The 18927-nt window shown below is 42.5% G+C and overlaps 1 protein-coding gene and 1 pseudogene across 3 annotated transcripts in view; one reads left to right on the top strand and one right to left on the bottom strand.

The window, feature by feature from the left end:
• POLB (DNA polymerase beta) overlaps window positions 1-14315 on the bottom strand; it is a 33725-nt gene extending 19410 nt beyond the window's left edge. For 2 of the 3 annotated variants that reach the window (XM_008979399.4, XM_002757004.4), the window contains exons 1-5: window positions 14094-14315; window positions 13714-13771; window positions 9691-9757; window positions 5546-5620; window positions 4351-4409 (exon numbers count right to left, since the gene is read on the bottom strand). In XM_008979399.4, the coding sequence (XP_008977647.1) occupies window positions 4351-4409; window positions 5546-5620; window positions 9691-9757; window positions 13714-13771; window positions 14094-14154 (320 nt within the window). In that variant the 5' untranslated portion in view covers window positions 14155-14315. Of the gene's footprint in view, window positions 1-4350; window positions 4410-5545; window positions 5621-9690; window positions 9758-13584; window positions 13773-14093 lie in introns of those variants that run through there. The other variant, XM_035270439.3, reaches the window with a different exon arrangement.
• On the top strand, window positions 709-1707 carry LOC100393463 (aldo-keto reductase family 1 member B1 pseudogene; annotated as a pseudogene).
• Window positions 14316-18927: the final 4612 nt, after the last annotated feature.

Consider the following 18927-nt stretch of genomic DNA (forward strand, 5'->3'; position numbering starts at 1 on the left):
ATTAAGCTAAACAAGACCTGCTAAAATGTTACATGGCTACTTTGGCAATATTCAACTTTATCCAAAGTACTAATTCTTAAAACTTCAATTTTTAGGAAGATAACTATGAACTCGCACATGAAAAAGATGTCTAAGCGGCTGCTGTCATAGGGCTCATGTACAGATGGCACTTGAAAACTGTTCATTCATTGAACTAAGATTTACTGAGGGCCACTATGTGCCACATAGTCTCCTGGGCGCTGAAAATATAGCAGGAATAAGAATGTAAGTGGGTAGACAGAGACAACAGATACACAAACAAGAAAAATATTAGGTGGATAAATTAAAATAGGATGATATAACAGTGTGGCTGGGTCCTACTTTAGACTGAGTGGTAGAAGGTCTTTGAGATGATATCTAAGCTGAGGTCTGAATTACTAAAGAGCCAGCTATACAGGGGATCAATGGGAAAAACATTTCAGGCAAAGTGCAAGGGCCTAAGGCTGGCATAAGCTTGGCCTACTCAAGAGAAGAGAAAAACTAGGATGCATAGATTTAAGTGATGGTATAAGGTGCTATGGAGCAGTACACAGGTATTACATTCTATTGTGCTGTTAGAACTGTAGTGGTAGGTTTGGATTTCATTGAGTGTAATGGAAAGCTATTAGAGGACACTGCACAAACCAATGATAAAATCTGATTTAGGCGTAAGGTTCTGGGCGGTGGTCTGGGGAGCGCAGCAGCAATGGCGGGCCACCTCGTGCTCTACAACGGCGCCAAGATGCCCATCCTCAGGCTGGGCACCTGGAAGTCCCCCTGGAAGGCCAAGTGACCGAGGCTGTGAAGGTGGCCATCGACGTTGGTTACCACCACATCGACTGTGCCCACGTGTACCACAATGAGAATGAGGTGGGGGTAGCCATTCAGGAGAAGCTCAAGGAGCAGGTGGTGAAGCGTGAGGAGCTGTTCATCGTCAGCAAGCTGTGGTGCACATACAATGAGAAGGGCCTGGTGAAAGGAGCCTGCCTGAAGACGCTCAGCTACCTGAAACTGGACTACCTGGACCTCTACCTTATTCACTGGCCAACTGGCTTTAAGCCTGGGAAGGAATTTTTCCCATTGGATGAGTCAGGCAATGTGATTCCCAGTGACACCAACATTCTGGACACGTGGGCAGCCATAGAAGAACTGGTGGATGAAGGGCTGGTGAAAGCTATTGGCATCTCCAACTTCAACCATCTCCAGGTGGAGAGGATCTTAAACAAACCTGGCTTAAAGTATAAGCCTGCAGTTAACCAGATTGAGTGCCACCCATACCTCACTCAGGAGAAGTTAATCCAGTACTGCCAGTCCAAAGGCATCGTGGTGACCGCCTACAGCCCCCTAGGCTCTCCCGACAGGCCCTGGGCCAAGCCCGAGGACCCTTCCCTCCTGGAGGATCCCAGGATCAAGGCGATTGCAGACAAGCACAATAAAACCACAGCTCAGGTGCTGATCTGGTTCCCCATGCAGAGGAACTTGGTGGTGATCCCCAAGTCTGTGACACCAGAACGCATTGCTGAGAACTTTAAGGTCTTTGACTTTGAACTGAGCAGCGAGGATATGACCACCTTACTCGGCTACAACAGGAACTGGAGGGTCTGTGCCTTGGTGAGCACTGTCTCCCACAAGGATTACCCCTTCCATGAAGAGTTTTGAAGCTGTGGATGCCTGCTCATCCCTGAGTGACCTATACCTGTTTCCTGACTCATTTTTTTCCTTGCAAATGTAGTATAGCCTGTGTCATTCAGCAGTGGGACAGCTTATAGAGTGGCCAGCGAGAGCGTGTCTGGCTTGATGTTATATCTCACGAGGCCTGCCCATAGAGTAGAAGTCTCTTCCAGTTTGCTTTGCCCTTCTCTTTGCCCCACTGAGGAAAGTACAACCTGAATACCCTTTCTGACCAAAGAGAAGCAAAATCTGCCAAGTCAAAATGGTGCCACTAACAGCTGAGTTTTGACTGCTTGGAACTGTAATCCTTTCAGCAAGACTTCTCTTTGCCTCAAATAAAAAGTGCTTTTGTGAAAAAAAAAAAAAAAAAAAAAAATCTGATTTAGGTTTCTAAAGATCACTTTGTTCATATAAATAAATCAGAACGTCAGAAATGATTGAAGATATAGGAGGGGGGCACAAGGAACCTTAGCAATTAGCCCAACTTCTCTCTCATTTCATAAGGAAGGACACTGAAACCTAGAAAGATACAGCGACTAGCTAAGGTTACAAATAAAGCTGGTGCTACCATTGGGACCAGTACCCAGATTTCCTGACTCTCTTCTCACTGTATCAGTTTATAGCATAATAAAGCAGGAGCAAGTAACAGAAAGACATGCATACACACACATATAAACACAAGCACAATAGTCTAAGGCCACAGTGTTTCAGGACAAATAAGCCTCTATCATTCAGAAAGCTATGCAAACACCATTGCCTTGTGATACAGAAACTGATACTGATGTCAGGAAGGCAAAGCAGCATAGAAGAAACAAAACTGAACTGGGAGTCAGAAGATATGGGTTCAAATCTGGCTCTGCCATCGTTACTCATGTTCTACATTCAATTTTCAGTTCTCTTGCCTAGAAAAAAAAGGACAGTGGATGCTCTGTAAAACACCTTGTGTTTCACACCTATAATCCCAGCACTTCTGGGAGGCTGAAGTGGGAGGACTGCTTGAGGCCAGGAGTTCAAGACCAGCCTAGGCAATATATAGAGACCTCTTCTCTACAAAAAATATAAAAATTGGCCACACTTGGTGGTGCAAGCCTGCAGTCTGAGCTACTTGAAAGAGTACTCTCCCCCAAGGCAGTAGAGTCACTTTACCCCAAAAGTTCAAGGTTACAGTGAACTATAATAGCACCACTGCACTCTAGCCTGTATGACAGAATAAGACTCTATTTCTAGGAAGAAAAAAAAATTTTTTTAATTCTTCTAATGAAAATTTTATAATGGCCTTCAGTCCCCAAGGAGTCATGCTCATTTTCTTTTTTTTTTTTTCAGATCGAGTTTCACTCCTTCACCCTGGCTGGAGTGCAGTGGCACAATCTTGGCTCACTGAAACCTTTGCCTTCTGGTTTTGAGCAAGTCTTCTGCCTCAGCCTCCCGAGTAGCGGGGATTACAGGCGCTTGCCACCAAACCTGTCTGATTTTTGTATTTTTAGTAGAGACAGAGTTTCACCATATTGGCCAGGACGGTCTTGAACTCTTGACCTTGTAATCCGCCCACCTTGGCCTCCCAAAGTGCTGGGATTACAGGCGTGAGCCACCATGCCTGGCCATCATTTTCAATATACTAGGTTTAAGAATTTAATATGTTGGCTGGGCGCAGTGGCTCATGCCTGTAATCCCAGCACTTTGGGAGGCTGAGGCGGACAGATCACCTGAGGTCAGGGGTTCAAGACCAGCCTGACCAACATGGAGAAACTCTGTCTCTATTAAAAATACAAAAAATTAGCTGGGTATGGTGGCACATGCCTGTAATCCCAGCTACTTGGGAGGCTGAGGAAGGAGAATCACTTGAACCTAGGAGGTAGAGGTTGCAGTGAGCTGAGATTGCACCATTGCACTCCAACCTGGGCAACAAGAGCAAAACACTGTCTCAAAAAAAATATTATGTTTAGAATAACTTTCACTGAAAATGCTGCCACTTAAAGAACGAATCATGATATTCAAAAGAATGCACCATTCCATAAAGACGAGAGCACTACAGTCTTAATATTTCAATGTGAATCTTTACTTCAGCCAGTGTCAAAAAAGCCCCCCTTGGTGCTAACTCAAATTTTAAGATAGTAATCTCTTCATTATAAAATGTTTGAAGCCAGGCGATGTAGTGTGCACCTATAATCCAAGCTACTTGGAAAGCTGAGGAGGAGGAATCACTTGAGCCCAGGAGTTTGAGACCAGCAACAGTGATATAGCAACCCTGTCTCAATAAAAATAAAAATAAAATAAAAAAACTTGAGGGCTTGTTCCAAATTCATGAGGTGCTGTAACAAATATGCTCAGAGAAATGAAAGAAGCCAAGCTGGAGCAGGCAACAGATGCACATGGAGCAAACGGTAGCCCAGTTTAGAGGAAGGAGAGGTTCTTTCGGCCGGGGAACCAAACTGGTGTCATGAAGGAGGTAACATATCCCTTGGATGGGGCTTTTACAGTAGAAAGCATTGTCTGAAGAACTGGCCTCAGATCATAAGCTATGGAAGGATGAACCGTACGGCTAAGGTACAGAGGTGGAGAAGTACAGGTTTTGAGAAACAGCATGTAAAGCATGTAATTTACTTTGGCTAACATGAAAAATAAAACCAATCGATGACTGTCTGCTTAAAAAACAGTTCTTACCCAATGCCACTAACTCGAGTCAGGAAATTGATGGATGAACTTGTATCATCTTGCCGAATCTTTAAGAAAAGAAAATCTAACTATAATTATTTGAGGACTTAAATGATCTTATTAGAAACATTAACAGTCTGCTAAAAGACATGAAGGAGCATCTACATTTTCCTGGATGATCCACACAAAATTATTCACAGGTAACCTAGGGAGTTATAGGTGAATAACAGAGTAACTGAAGATGTCTCTTCTCTAATTTATCCAATACTTTTAAAAAGGTCTATTCATAACAGATCAGAAGTGATATAATTATATCATGGGGTGAAATAAAACCATAAAAATGCTTGGGAGAATTTAAACACAGAAAATCCTAAAAGATAACAATCTTTTAGTCAAAGTTTATAATCTCTTTTCTGAATAGTACTGAAAATGATGAGCTAACAATCTCTTGAATGCCACATAAAACAAGTGGACATTTTATAGAACAATATTCAAAATTTTAAAGATAGAATAGTTAAAGCCATCAACTCCACTCATCTCTTTTCTTGTGAGTCTCACTAGAGTGAATGGCATCAGTCACCCTGCAATGACATTACTGTAAGGTCAACAGCCTCGCTGGGAGCCGGATGGACAACATCCACCCATCTCCATGTCTGATAACAGCATTATCAGTCCGGATACATTACTCAGCATCTGGCTTCTCCATGCGGGCTCCCCTCACCCACTTCTGCATTCTGCTTCCAGATCTATATTCAGCACTAGACTATGCACTCTCAGCACTAAACTATGCATTTGAACCCGCCAAAATTTTTAAAAATCCCACCAAGCCTTACACAATGGCAGCTTGCCCCATACATCCTTAGCCAGCCCACCCCCAATAAGTCCCACCTCCCTACCTATAGCGGCTCGCCCTGTCCGGGCCCTGTCTCCCAACAACTAATGAAATTGCCTATGCTTTGTTTTCCCAATATCCGATCAATCACCTCTGACCCCTATAAAACCCCCTGCCCTGAGAAGTTAAGCACGACTTCTCTGGCCCCATCCTGGACCATAGAACCTCGCCCGGGAGCTGAATAAATTGGATTTTCATTTTCGTATACTGGCCTCAGTTTCCTCATTTCAACTCGGCTATATATCTTACAGTTACATAGTGGTCATAATGGCAGACACTATAATCAATGAAGTAAACAAGTTAAAATTTTACCTTTTCCAGTTTACGTAATTTTCCAGTTGCTAAAAACTCATCAATTTTTTCAGCAATTTTCGTTCCTACTCCAGGCTACATGGAAAATTAGAAATATAACAGGCATATGAATATAATGCTTACCAAATCACTAAAAGATAAAGTAAAAAGCAGAAAATGAAAAACAAATGAGTATCACATGACAAGGTTTGAAATAATGAACATGGAAAACTGAACCCCAGTAAAAAATAAATTCTCCCAGAGACAGAACCCTACATGATTGACAAAAGGGAAACCCTAACAAAATAATTATAAATATCTCTTATTTACTTAAAATTAACTTTTGTTGTAGAAAAATTAGAAAATACAGAGTTGCATAAAGAAGAATATTCACTTGTCAGTTTCATTATTCTGAAAAGTAAAATCATCTGTAACATCATTCCCCAACATTTGGTATATATTACTTGACATCTTTTCTGCTTATATATATAGGCAGAATTAGATGTGCGATGTACATACTTTTTCTTAATACATCACGAGCAATTTCCGTACCAATAAATAAATACAATAGTATCTTTAATGGATGCACAGTATATAATTGTATAAATGCATAATGATTTCATTAGCAAATACCCTACAGGTAAACATGCAAATTGTTTCCAATTATTTGACAGTATAACAATATTCACAAATTTCCTTTAGAACAGAGGTTGTCAAGCTTCTGCATACATTAGCATAACATGGGGGAACTTGTTAATAACCACACAGAATGTCAAGTCCCACCCTAGAGTTTCTCAATCACCATGTCTAGGGCAGGGCCAAGAATATGCCTAAGTTCTCAGGGGATGCTTGATGCTGCTGGTCTAGACACTTCATTCTAAGAATCACTGCTCTGGAACTGCACATTCCAACATGGTATACTAGCCACATATGACAATTTAAGTTTGGATTAATTACAATTTAAAATTCCATTCTTCAGTCACGACATCCATATTTCAAGAACTCAATGGACAAATGTGGCTCATGGTTGCTGTATTGGGCCGTGCTTTTCTAGAATCTAAGTTCTAGGAGAGCAGAGATCTTGTCTTTTCACTCTTTTATTCCTAGTGACTGACATACAAGTGATCAAAAATTATGAGCGAATGAATCCTAGTAGATATATATCTCTATTAGTTGTCTTAGGAAAAATACTTCAAAGTGGAATTGCTAGGTCAAAGGGTACATACATTCTGACAAAGCAGCCTACAGAAAGGCTGTAACAACCAACACTTTCATGGTCAGCAAATGAGTGTCCTTTTTTACATATCATTCTCCACACTGCCTGTATTTGATGGGCACTATATAGTGTCTTGTTTACTTTGCAACTTTGGTATTTGTAAAACTGAACTTTCTAAAATGTGTACTGGTCCTTTTTAGTTAAACATCTTGCTTAATAATAGATGTGCCAGTATTTCCTACTGCCTCTTAGGCTTAAGTTCACTCATCCATATTATTGATTTATTTAATGTTTAATAAATGTCCCCAAATTACTGAAAGCATATTCAAGCTTGGAAAATAGCAATTACCAGACAGAAATGAACAAAAGATTTAGGAAGCAGAATAGATTAGAAAAAAGAAACTGCTCAGGCTCATTTCCTGCATCAGAAGATTCTTTTAAAAGGCAATTATTTTTCCCTTTACAGGTAGTGCTACAATAATTTTACTCAATAATATACTGACTTCAAGCAATTTAGGCCCAAGCTACTTTCCATATACAACATTAAGGAATAAAAAGCAAACTAGTCATTCTGGAAATTTCAGTTTTCTAGAATTACTGAGAAGTAATAGATTAGATAATCTAAGAAGAATCTATTATTTGTATTACTGAGAAGTAATAATCTAGAATAATTTCTAGAATTACTGAGATGTTAGTTTCCTTAGGAAAAATACATCAGAATTACTGAGAAGTAATTCCAGAAATGTGCTAGGTAGATCTGTGATTCTTTTTTTTTTTTTTTTTTTGAGACAGTCTCACTCTGTCGCCAGGCACCAGGCTGCAGTACAGTGGCACAATCTCAGCTCACTGCAACCTCTGCCTCCCAGATTCAAGCAATTCTCCTGCCTCAGCCTCCCGAGTAGCTGGGACTACAGGTGCACGCCACCACGCCCAGCTAATTTTTGTATTTTTTTCAGTAGAGACAGGGTTTCACCATGTTGGCCAGGATGGTCTTGATCTCTTGACCTCGTGATCCGCCTGCCTCGGCCTCCCAAAATGCTGGGATTACAGGCTTGAGCCACCACACCCGGCCAGATCTGTGATTCTTAAAATAATTGTGAAAAGGAATAATGATGAGATTTTTACATTATTCCCAGTCTTATGCAGAAGGAATTTTGGATACTTTTGTACTCTTTATATGCTCAGATTTGAGATGAAGTGTTTCAAAACTTATCAGGAGTTTTTCTCTACCAAATGAGCAGGCTATTTGCAACAAACATAAAAAAGGAAGTACTGTATGGATAAAAGAGGAAGTTAATGGAAGCAGGGGTGGTTCCTGAGACTAACAATGGGTCAGTTCACCAAGACAGAAACTCAGAATTAAAGTCCAATGTATTTATAACTTACTTAGTCTATTTCAGGATATATTGATGCTGAGAACTGTCTATGCTACAAGGAGTTAAAGTCTATATATCAGAGCATGATTTGTACTGAGTAACCAAGTCCAAGTTAAGATGTGGCACATGTTGAATGTGGACAATTTGCCACTAAATCATAAGATGTACAAGATTTATGGTAATGTTATGACTCTAAAGGGCAAAAATATAAGGGGTATTATGGGCCAGCACTTTGGGAGGTTGAGGCAAGAGGATTGCTTGAGCCTAAGAGTTTAAGACTAGCCTAGGCAACATAAGGAGATCCAATTTCTACAAAAGAAATATTTAAAAAAACATTATCAGAGTGTGGTGGCGTATGCCTGTAGTCCCAGCTACTCAGGAGGCTGAGGTGGGAGGATTTCTTGGGACTGGGGGGTCAAGGCTGCAGCAGTGAGCTGTATCGTGCCACCACTGCACTCCAGCCTGAGTGACAGTGCGATTCTGTCCCAAAAAAAAAAAACACAAAAAACGGACAATTATGGCTCATCTCTTGAGAAGCTTAAAGATAATCCTATATTGGCTGGGCACGGTGGCTCAAGCCTGTAATCCCAGGACTTTGGGAGGCCAAGGCGGGTGGATCACGAGGTCAAGAGATCGAGACCATCCTGGTCAAATGGTGAAACCCCGTCTCTACTAAAGATATAAAAAATTAGCTGGGCATGGTGGCGCGTGCCTGTAATCACAGCTACTCAGGAGGCTGAGGGAGAATTGCCTGAACACAGGAGGCGAAGGTTACGGTGAGCCGAGATAGCGCCATTGCACTCCAACCTGGGTAACAAGAGCGAAACTCTGTCTCAAAAAAAAAGATAATCATATATTAATATTTAAATTCCAGAGAACATTTGTGAAACATTAATAGGAAAAGAACAAAAAGAAGTGATAACTATCAGGACCTGGACTAGTCAAAAGCCATGTCAGGCCAGGTACAGAGTGGCTCACACCTATAATCCCTATACTTTGGGAGGCTCAAGGCGGTGGATCATCTGAGGTCAGGAGCTGGAGACCAGCCTAACCAACATAGTGAAACCCTGTCTCTACTAAAACTACAAAAATTAGCCAGGCATGGTGGTGCACGCCTGTATTCCCAGCTACTTGGGAGGCTGAGGTAGGAGAATCACTTGAACCCTGGAGGCGGAGGTTGCAGTGACCCAAGATTGCACCACTGCACTATAGGCTGGGTGACAGAGTAAGACTCTGTCCCCACCCCACCAAAAAAAAAAGAGTCATGTTAATTTGGCATCCTTCACACTCAAGTAGAAATTCAATGTGAGTACATGTATATATTGTAACAGTAAGAAAGAAAACTGTAATTACATATATTTTTAAAAAATTTAATCCATCTTCTCCCAAATAAAAACATTTTGAGATTGAAACAGTTTGTATGAAACAGCATGAATATTATTCCAAGAAATCAGGAGCAGTAAAATCAGCCTGTGCAGGTCAAGGCCACTTCAAACAGGCAAGTTTGGTTTGGTGGGAACCCACCAAATTCGTACACCTGCGAACTCTTCAATCAACACGCTAACTAAACTTACCAATTTCTTAGCTTCAGCTCCACTCTTTATTTTGTATGGGTATTTTGCTATAACAGATGCTGCTTTTCTATGAGGAAAGAAAAAAAGGAAAACCAATTAGAAATCCAGCAGGGCCTTAATTTTTCGTAAACTGGAATATACATACGAGCAAATATCTACGCTTATGCTTTCTCCAAGATAACTAATTTTCTACCTCCATATGAAACTTAAAACTCAGATGAGCTGACAGACTACCTACTATATGTCTAACTTTTAAAGTATCTTGAAAAGCCCCACATTTGAGAGTAAATGAATTTAAACCCTACACATCAAAGTATGATTTGTACTGAGTAACTAAGTGATTTGTTTTGATTTGTACTGAGCAGCAAAGTGATTTTAACAGTATAAATAATACTAAAGGAACGGGGAGACTAATTGTCTTTTTTTCTTTAGGAGTAAGTAGAAAATATCATTGGCACCTTTTAAAAAACAACCAGTTTTTAGAAATTGTTCATAACTCCCTCATAAAAATGTGCCACATGTGAATTACTAGACACCAGATCTTCTTATGGATAGCTATTTTATTTTTTGAGACAGAGTCTTGCTCTGTCGCCCAGGCTAGAGTGCAGTGTCACAATCTCAACTCAGCCTCCACCTCCCGGGTTCAACCTCCTGCCTTAACCTCCTGAGTAGCTGGGATTACAGGTGTGTGCCACCACATCCAGCTAATTTTTGTATTTTAGTAGAGATGGGTTTTCACCATGCAGGCAAGGCTGGTTTCCAAACCCCGACCTCAAATGACCCACCAGCCTCGGTCTCCCAAAATGCTGGGATTACAGGTGTGAGCCACCATGTCCAGCCCTTGGATAGCTATTTTAAAATTCATAGTTTCAACTGCATTCCTTATGTCCCTATATCAGTTTATTTATTTTTTAAATGCAGATGGGGTGTTGCTATGTTGCCCAGGCTGGTCTTGAACTCCTGGGCTCAAGCCATCAACCCGCCTTGGCCTCTCAAAGTGTTGGGATTACAGATGTGAGCCACCTTGCCTCACCCCATAACAGTTTTTAAAAATTGTTTCCATTTCAGTTCAGCATAAGGCAGTGACCTGTAATTCTTGCCCACCTCCACACATATCTAGTTTGTTAATCTGGGTGACAGACTGGATACACGCTGGGAGCTCGCTGATGGTATTCTGTCTAAAATTTCAATGCAAAATGTAATTTAGAATTGATGCTGATAAGAACTGACAGTACAGCTAAGTCAAAAGCATAAATACTGGATAGTCTTTGGAACCTTGGATTTCAGTCTATTATAGCACAAACAACCCTTTAGATTTGGATCTGAGCTTCTCTCTAAGCACATGACTGATGATGAGTCTGAAAAGACATATTTATAAGCAAAGGAACAGGCAAGCACAGTTTATGCAGGGGATCATTTCAGGAAAGGCAAGGAATTCCAGGTTATTGGTCCTGTGAGGCAAAGCCTAAAATGGAAAAAGAATCAGATGAAAGCCCTTTTGTATGCTATGGGGTATTTGGGTTTTATCAAGGTAAAGAGAAAACTTTATTTAATTATTTAATATGGGAGAATGACAAGATCAGATAACTATTTTCAAAAGAATACTATGGCCACAATAAAGAGAAATGTCTATTGAGGTAGGGAGGAGCATGCAGGGGTGGTAGGAAATTACCTGCTTTTCCAGACTTATTTCCCAATCACACCATACCCCTTAAGCAAACTGAATTTCTGACTTCTAGAAAACGTTATACCCCTTTGGAGGTCAAGGCGGGCAGATCACCTGAGGTTGGGAGTTCAAGACCAGCCTGACCGACATGGTGAAACCCCGTCAAAAAAAAAAAAAAAAGTTATACCCTTCATGTTTCAATGCCTTCGCACATTTTATTTGTCTACACTAATGGCCCTCTCACTTACCCCCGATGAGCTTCTTCAAAACTAAACACCTCCTTTCGGAGGCCTGCTGTGATCCAAATAGAAAACAAAGTTGAATATTGCTATGATTTTTCAATCAGCAAATGTATGGATGATAATACAATTATTTTACTTTACATAGGAAATCACAGAAGTAAGGAAAGGAGGGAGCACAATCAGCTCTGAACTGCGGGGAGTGGGAATGGAAGAAGGGAGCTGACTTGGGATAAAGACAATATAGGGCTAAAAATGTGGAGAAAAGTCCAGTGAGACACAGATTTGGAGTCACTACATTAGTAGCATTTCAAAGTCAAGAATGGCAAGATTGCCAGGGAAACTACAGAAAAGAGGGCTAAGGGCAGACAGACTTCTTGGAACCACAAGTTGACTATCCCTTATCTGAAATGCCTGGGACCAGCACTGTTTCAGATTTTGAATTTTTTTCAGGTTTTAGAATATTTACGACTGGGCATGGTGGCTCATGCTTGTAATCCCAGAACTTTGGGAGGCCGAGGCAAGCAGATCACGAGGTCAGGAGTTTGAGACCAACCTGGCCAGCATGGTGAAACTGTCTCTGCTAAAAATACAAAAAAATTAGCTGAGCAGCTACCAGGGAGGGTCAGGCAAGAGAACTACTTGAACCCGGCAGGCGGAAGTTGCAGTGAGCCAAGATTGCACCACTGCTCACCAGCCTGGCGACAGAGCAAGACTCCATCTTCAAAAAAAAAAGGAAAGAAAAGGAATATTTGCATATACATAATAAGATATCTTAGGGATGAGACCCAAGTCTAAACACAAAATTCATTTATATTTCTCATACACTTTATACACATACCCTGAAAGTAAGTTTATATAATCGTTTTAACAATTTTGTGCATGAAACAAAGTTTTGACTGCCACCTATTACATGAGATCGGAGGTGGAATTTTCCACTTGCGTCATCATGTTGGCAATCATCCAGATTTTACAGCATTTCTAATTTTCAGATTAGGGATGCTCAACCTATACCAACATTGAAAAGTAAGACAGAAGAAAAGATGAAAGAATGCCATTACAGAAATCAAGAGACTTCCACAGAATGAGCTAGGGGTGAATGCCACTGAGAGTCCAGTAAGATGAGATGTAGGTGAGAGGATTTCCAGAGCAAGGGTAGGTCCAGGCAAGAACTGGGACTTCTTAATGACTAAATGACTAGGGATTAAGAAGTCCAGGCAAGAAATGAAGATTTTTCAAGAAGATTAACTGTAAAGTGAGAAAAGAGATAAGGTGCTAACTAGAGGGAAGTTAAGATTGTTTTGGTTTTGGTTTTGAGAGCTGAAGGACTTGGACATATTTATATGCTAAGGAGGGCTGGCACGGCTGATGCCTAGAATCCCAGCACTTTGGGAGGCTGAGGCAGGTACACCACTTGAGCTCAGGAGTTGAAGACCACCCTGGGCAACATAGCAAAACCCCATCTCTACAAAAAAAAAAAATGAAAAAAAAAATTAGCTGGGTGTGGTGGCATGTGCCTATAGTCCCAGACTCTCAGGAGGATGAGGTGGGAAAATCGCTTGAGCCTGGAAGGTTGAAGCTGCAGTGAGCCATGATCATGCCACAGGGAGACCCTGTCTCATAAATAAATAAATAAATAAATAAAGGCTAAGGAGCCTTTTATGGAAAGAATGAATAGGTTAAGGCCCCTGGTGAGATGGATAAGGACAGGATCCCATGAAGGTTAGATGAGGATGCTACAGGATCAGCTTCAGACCAACCAGAAGAAAAAATGTAATTCCTTGAACCACATATATTTCATAGTATGGACTTCATCTGCTGTGTTTCAATACGGTTAAAATTACACTGCATTTCTAGTAATTCATGTTTGATGATGAGAAAAATACATATCAGGCTATACCTATCTACAATCAGAACTGGGAACTTATCTGAATTGATCCTATAAAGAACTGCCCGCACTCTTCAACGAATACTGAGTAAGGTACCAGCCTCGGTTCTTGCTTTTCCCCCGCTCTTGTAGATGGACCAAGTATCCACTGGGTCCTCAGTCCTGTTAACTGCCACTCTAAACAGGCCATCCCAGAACGCATGCTACCCGAGAATGCTGCACTGTCCCACCTGTAAGCATTGTACTTGTGGATAGCTTGGCTCACGTTCTTCTCAAAGTTTGCGAGTTCTGAAAAAGCAACAAGAGGCTCGGTGAACAAGAACCACGAATAACAAACAAGAAATGTTTTCTGGAAAGGGACGTGGCAGCCTCCAAGAGACAGTGACTACCTGTTTCCTACAAGGGCCAGACCAAAAGCAGTCCAAGCGATGGCCCAGGTGTCCCCAGCAGGACTGACAACTATCCAGGAGCGCCGGAGAAAGATCCCCACGGACTACCCGCTGCTAGGGGTCGACTCCACCCACTGGACTGTAGGGGTGGGAGAGAGGGAAGGGAGGGGAAGGGGTTAAAAGGAAAAAAGAAAGCCAGCAGGGCCCGGCCCGGTGCTAACCCGTGAGCATGTCGGTGATTCCCGCGTTGAGAGTCTCCTGCGGCGCCTTCCGTTTGCTCATAACGGCCTGAACCCGAGAACCCCAGAGTGTTCAGAACCAGGGATTGAAGCCCTCTCCCAGCTTGACGGAGGTACCAGACTTGGGGAGGGGTGCAGGAACAACCCAGCTCCGGCGCGACCTGCGCTACCGGCACAACCTGCGGAACAATGGCTGCCCCTGACAGGGGGCGCGGCGCGCGGCGCCTATGGTGACGTCACGCGTCCTGGGCGGGGAGGGGCGGGGCCGGGCCAGGCGGGTGTGGCGGAGCTAGAGAGGTGCGTCCGCGGCGGAAGACGAGAGGGACCCCGGGGAGTTAGTGGACTCCTGGACTCGTGGATGTGGATGCGGGGCGGGGGAAATAGGCGCCTCAGAATGACAGCTCAGGGGCCTTCCTATGAGAAGACCTGGAGTTTTGACCTAAGAGATTATGTTATATCGAACTCAGCATAGAAAGTCAACACCAGAACAAAAGTATGCCAAATTACAGGGTTTATTGCCGGCGACCACGGAGGACTCACGTCTCTCCAACCCGTGGCCCCGAAAGGAGAGAGACAAGACCTTTTCATACCCGCAAAACCACCTTGGGAGTTGGGGTGGAGATGGGAATGAAAGCTATCAATCACCTCCCAGGCTAAGACGAGGGTGAGGGGCTTCAGAAATTCCGAGGGCCAGTGGATTCAAATCACCTTCTGGGCGGAGAGGAGGGTGAGGGGGTTCCGGACCTTTCGAGGGCCAGGGGACTATTTGACATTCTGATTGTTATTTAAGGGTTCACAGATGCTAAGATTAGCATTCATTTACACATCGTCTGGGTAGGGGTGGGATCCATAGATTTTCAGTTGGTTGGCGCCAGGATGGAATGATCTGGGGGTGCTTACTCTGGGAAACAAAGGCCAGCAATTCTGGCAGATAAGAGAAGGTATGCAGCTTTACCTCTCTTTGCATCCTGCAAATGATCTAGCAATTTACAGAAACCAAGGTTAGCAGTCCTTGAGGAGAATGGAAACATTTTTGTATTTTATAAGATGGCAGCATACAGGTTCCAACTTAAGTTAGCTATATCACAATTACATCTGTTTTCCCAGTGTTTCTCTAGAATCCTTTCCCTAGAAGGGGAAACAGGAGTACGATCTTGATTCTGAAATACTTGCGCTGGTGGTGCGGCTTCCTGCACATACATGTGCTCTGTAATAGCGACCAAATGCATGGCGCGTTTTATATGTGGTCAGAGACGACGATGACTTCACACTTACTGTCAAAACTTTCTCTAAGGATACCGGGCAGTCCACACTGCAGTGCAGCCTCCGACTAGGGCGCTGTCGGAGCCCGGCATGAACCCTGCAGAGAACAGGAAGCCTCCCGCACACAATGTATTAGCACACCTGCCAACCGGTGTCAAAAGATATTCTATTTTTAATCCCCCTGCCTTTGTGGTAGAGGCCAAATTGATGAAGGGACCATATGTAGATCATGAACATGGACCCCTCATTATAACATGATGACCTACATCTGAGAAATTTACAATCTGCTTGAGAAATGGAAACCTGACATCAGCAATAGTTTATTTTACAACCGTAACTCCTGGGTTCATATCGAACTGCAATTCCAGGCAACTGCTTTGTGCATCAATAAAATTAAAATCTTATTACAAAATGATTTGTAGTTGCTGTAGAGAAATCTGGAAAATGTATAAAAGGAGAAAATATTCAAATCAGTGATCACATCATACAACTGAACTATTATTATTTTCGGACATGCACTTCTAGTCTTCTAACCCAGTCTATTAAAAATTCCCATTATTTTCCGATATATAGCATTAGTTTCTTTGATTAGCAAAGTTGTAGTGGTTGTGTTTTCTTACAGTGTAGTGTATATCTTAAGTTACACTTATCGGAAATTTGTAATTATGTTTTCGAATTTCCTATTCATATCATTTACTCATTTTTCTAATGGGGATAGTTTGTTATTAATCTGGTAGATATTATATATATTACTACTTGCCCTTTTTTCTATATCTTTTGTAAAAATTTTGTAAATATTTGTATTTTCCTCTATTCCTTGCTTTTTAACTTTACACCTTGAGCTTCTTAACACCTTTATTGTCACTCCCATTTACGTATATGACTTCTCCTAGTTTTTCCTGTTCACATTTTTTCTGTCCAATCTCTTTAACAGGCTATATTCACATAATTTTGCTCTGAAGAACTATTCCTCCTTAAATAAAAATGTATTGACCTCTGAATTTTAAAAGTTTCAAATGTAGGGAACTATGGGATCACTTTTACAATTTTTTTTTTGAGACAGAGTTTTGCTCTTGTCCCCCAGGCCGTGCAATGGCACTGTCTCAGCTCACTGCAGCCTATGCCTCTTGGGTTTAAGTGATTCTCCTGCCTCACACCGCCCCCCCCACCCCCGAGTAGTTGGGATTATAGGAGCCCACCACAACACCTGGCTAATTTTTGTATTTTTAGTAGACAACATGGTTTCACCATGTTGGCCAGGCTGGTCTCAAACTTCTGACCTCAAGTGATCTGCCCACCTTGGCCTCCCAAAGTGCTAGGATTATAGGCGTGAGCCACCACACCCAGCCCATTTTTACAAATATTATATTTTTTAAATTAGTGCCAGAGAATCCAAAGAAAATAATCCATTACCTATCATTATCATCTTAGAAAACCCTACATTTGATCTACTTCATGACTTTCTTCTTGAAATAACTTGTTTCAATTGGCTTCTGAGATTCCACATGCTCTGGGTTTCCTTATTCCTCATTGGCCATGCCTCAGCGGGGTGTGTGTGTGTGTGTTCGTGCATGCCCAAGCTGCTTCCCAGCTCCTCCTCCACTCTCCAGCCTTTATGGGAAATGGGTTCACACTTCAGTTTTCTAACCAGCTTTTCCACTTTGTCCAGTTTTACCTGTTTAAATGGCATGTCTAGCTTGAAGTCTCCTGAACTCATAGTTCAAGTCCTGACCTCTCACTTGAGTTCCTGTCTCATATATCAGGCTGTCTGCTGGATAGCTCTAGTCCATAATAGGCATCTCAAAGATAAAATGTCCTAACTCCTAATTCTTGCCCCACAAGCTTCTCCTTAACTTTCCAGAATCTTGGATAATAGCATTTTAATCCACCCTGCTAGCAGGTCATTCTATTTTTTTTTTTCATTCTATTTTTTTTTTTTTTTTTGAGACAGAGTCTCGCTCTGTTGCCCAGGCTGGAGTGCAATGGTGTGATCTCGGCTCACTACAATCTCTGCCTCCCGGGTTCAAGTGATTCTTCTGCTTCAGCCTCCCGAGTAGCTGGGATTACAGGCACACACCACCACACTGGCTAATGTTTGTATTTTTAGTAGAGATGGGTTTTCACCATGTTGGCCAGGCTAGTCTAGAAATTCTGACCTCAGGCGATCCGCCAGCCTTGGCCTTCTAAAGTGCTGGGATTACAGGTATGAGCTACCGTGCTTGGCCAGGAGACATTCCTAATTGCCCTTTTCACACCCCACATCCCATCGGCTAGCGGATCTTGACTGTTCTCTCTCAGGAGTATGTGCTGAATTGGATGACCTCTCCCCCTCAGCTGCCACTGCCGTAGCTTAAGCTCCCATGACCTCCTGAACTATTGCCACAGCCTCTCCAGCGGGCTTTCTGCTTCTGCTCTTGTCCTCTTAGAGAACATTCCCCAAACAGGATGCATGATATTTTTAGGATGCAATATCAAATATGTCCCTATTTATTTATATACCCTTCCACTGCACTTAGGACAAAAATCCAAGCTCCTGACAGGGGTGCAGTGGTTCACACCTGTAATCCCAGCACTTTGGGAGGCTGAGGCAGGTGGATCACCTGAGGTCAGGAGTTCCAGACCAGCTTGGCCAACGTGGTGAAACCCCATCTCTACTAAAAATACAAAAATTAGCCATGCATGGTGATGGGCGCCTGTAATCCCAGCTACTCCGGAGGCTGAGGCAGGAGAATTGCTTGAACTCTGGAGGCGGAGGTTGCAGTGAGCCGAAATTGAACCACTGCACTCCAGCCTGGGAGACAAGAGCCAGATTGCAACTCAACAACAACAAAATAACCCAAGCTCCTTTTCATGGCCCACAAGGCCTAGTGTGATCCATCTCCTGCCTGCTCTCTATTGCATCTCTTGACATGTTTCTCACTGCTTAGGACACACACACTTCCCTATTTCATACATATATGTGCCTGCTCAGTGTTGTCCCCTCATTGTATGGGTCTTTCCCTGGCTGCCTTCTTCTCATCATTCAGGTCTCAGCCTAGCAGTCACACTCTTGTCACATTCCTGAACCAGGCCCAGGTTTTTACCATGTTTTTCTTTCTTTCACAGCACTAAGAACGACTGGAAACTTTCACGTGTGGCTTGCGCATTATGCACTCCCTGCTCACTCCTCCTCCCACCAATGTGGAATGCCAGCTCCATTGGAGAAGGGACTTAATTTTTGTTTCCACATAATAAGTACTCAATAAATAGTTAGTATCTTACAGTTTTGCTGAAGTGTCAAACATGGCCGGGTACAGTGGCTCACACCTGTAATCCAGCACTCTGGGAGGCAGAGGCAGGAGGATTGAGCCCAGGAGTTCGTTCAAGATCAGTCTAGGCAACATAGTGAGACCCCATCTCTTTTACAAAAATGACAATGTACCAGGTGTGGTGGCATGAAGAGATAAAGCATGGGATTCTTGGATTCACTCAGCCATCTCAGTAAAAGGAATAGAGAGATGGGATTGTTCTGGAAGATTTGTGGAGGACCCTCTTGTCTAATGGCATTGAACTC

Source organism: Callithrix jacchus, chromosome 13, assembly GCF_049354715.1.
Source record: "Callithrix jacchus isolate 240 chromosome 13, calJac240_pri, whole genome shotgun sequence".
Lineage (NCBI taxonomy): Eukaryota > Metazoa > Chordata > Mammalia > Primates > Cebidae > Callithrix > Callithrix jacchus.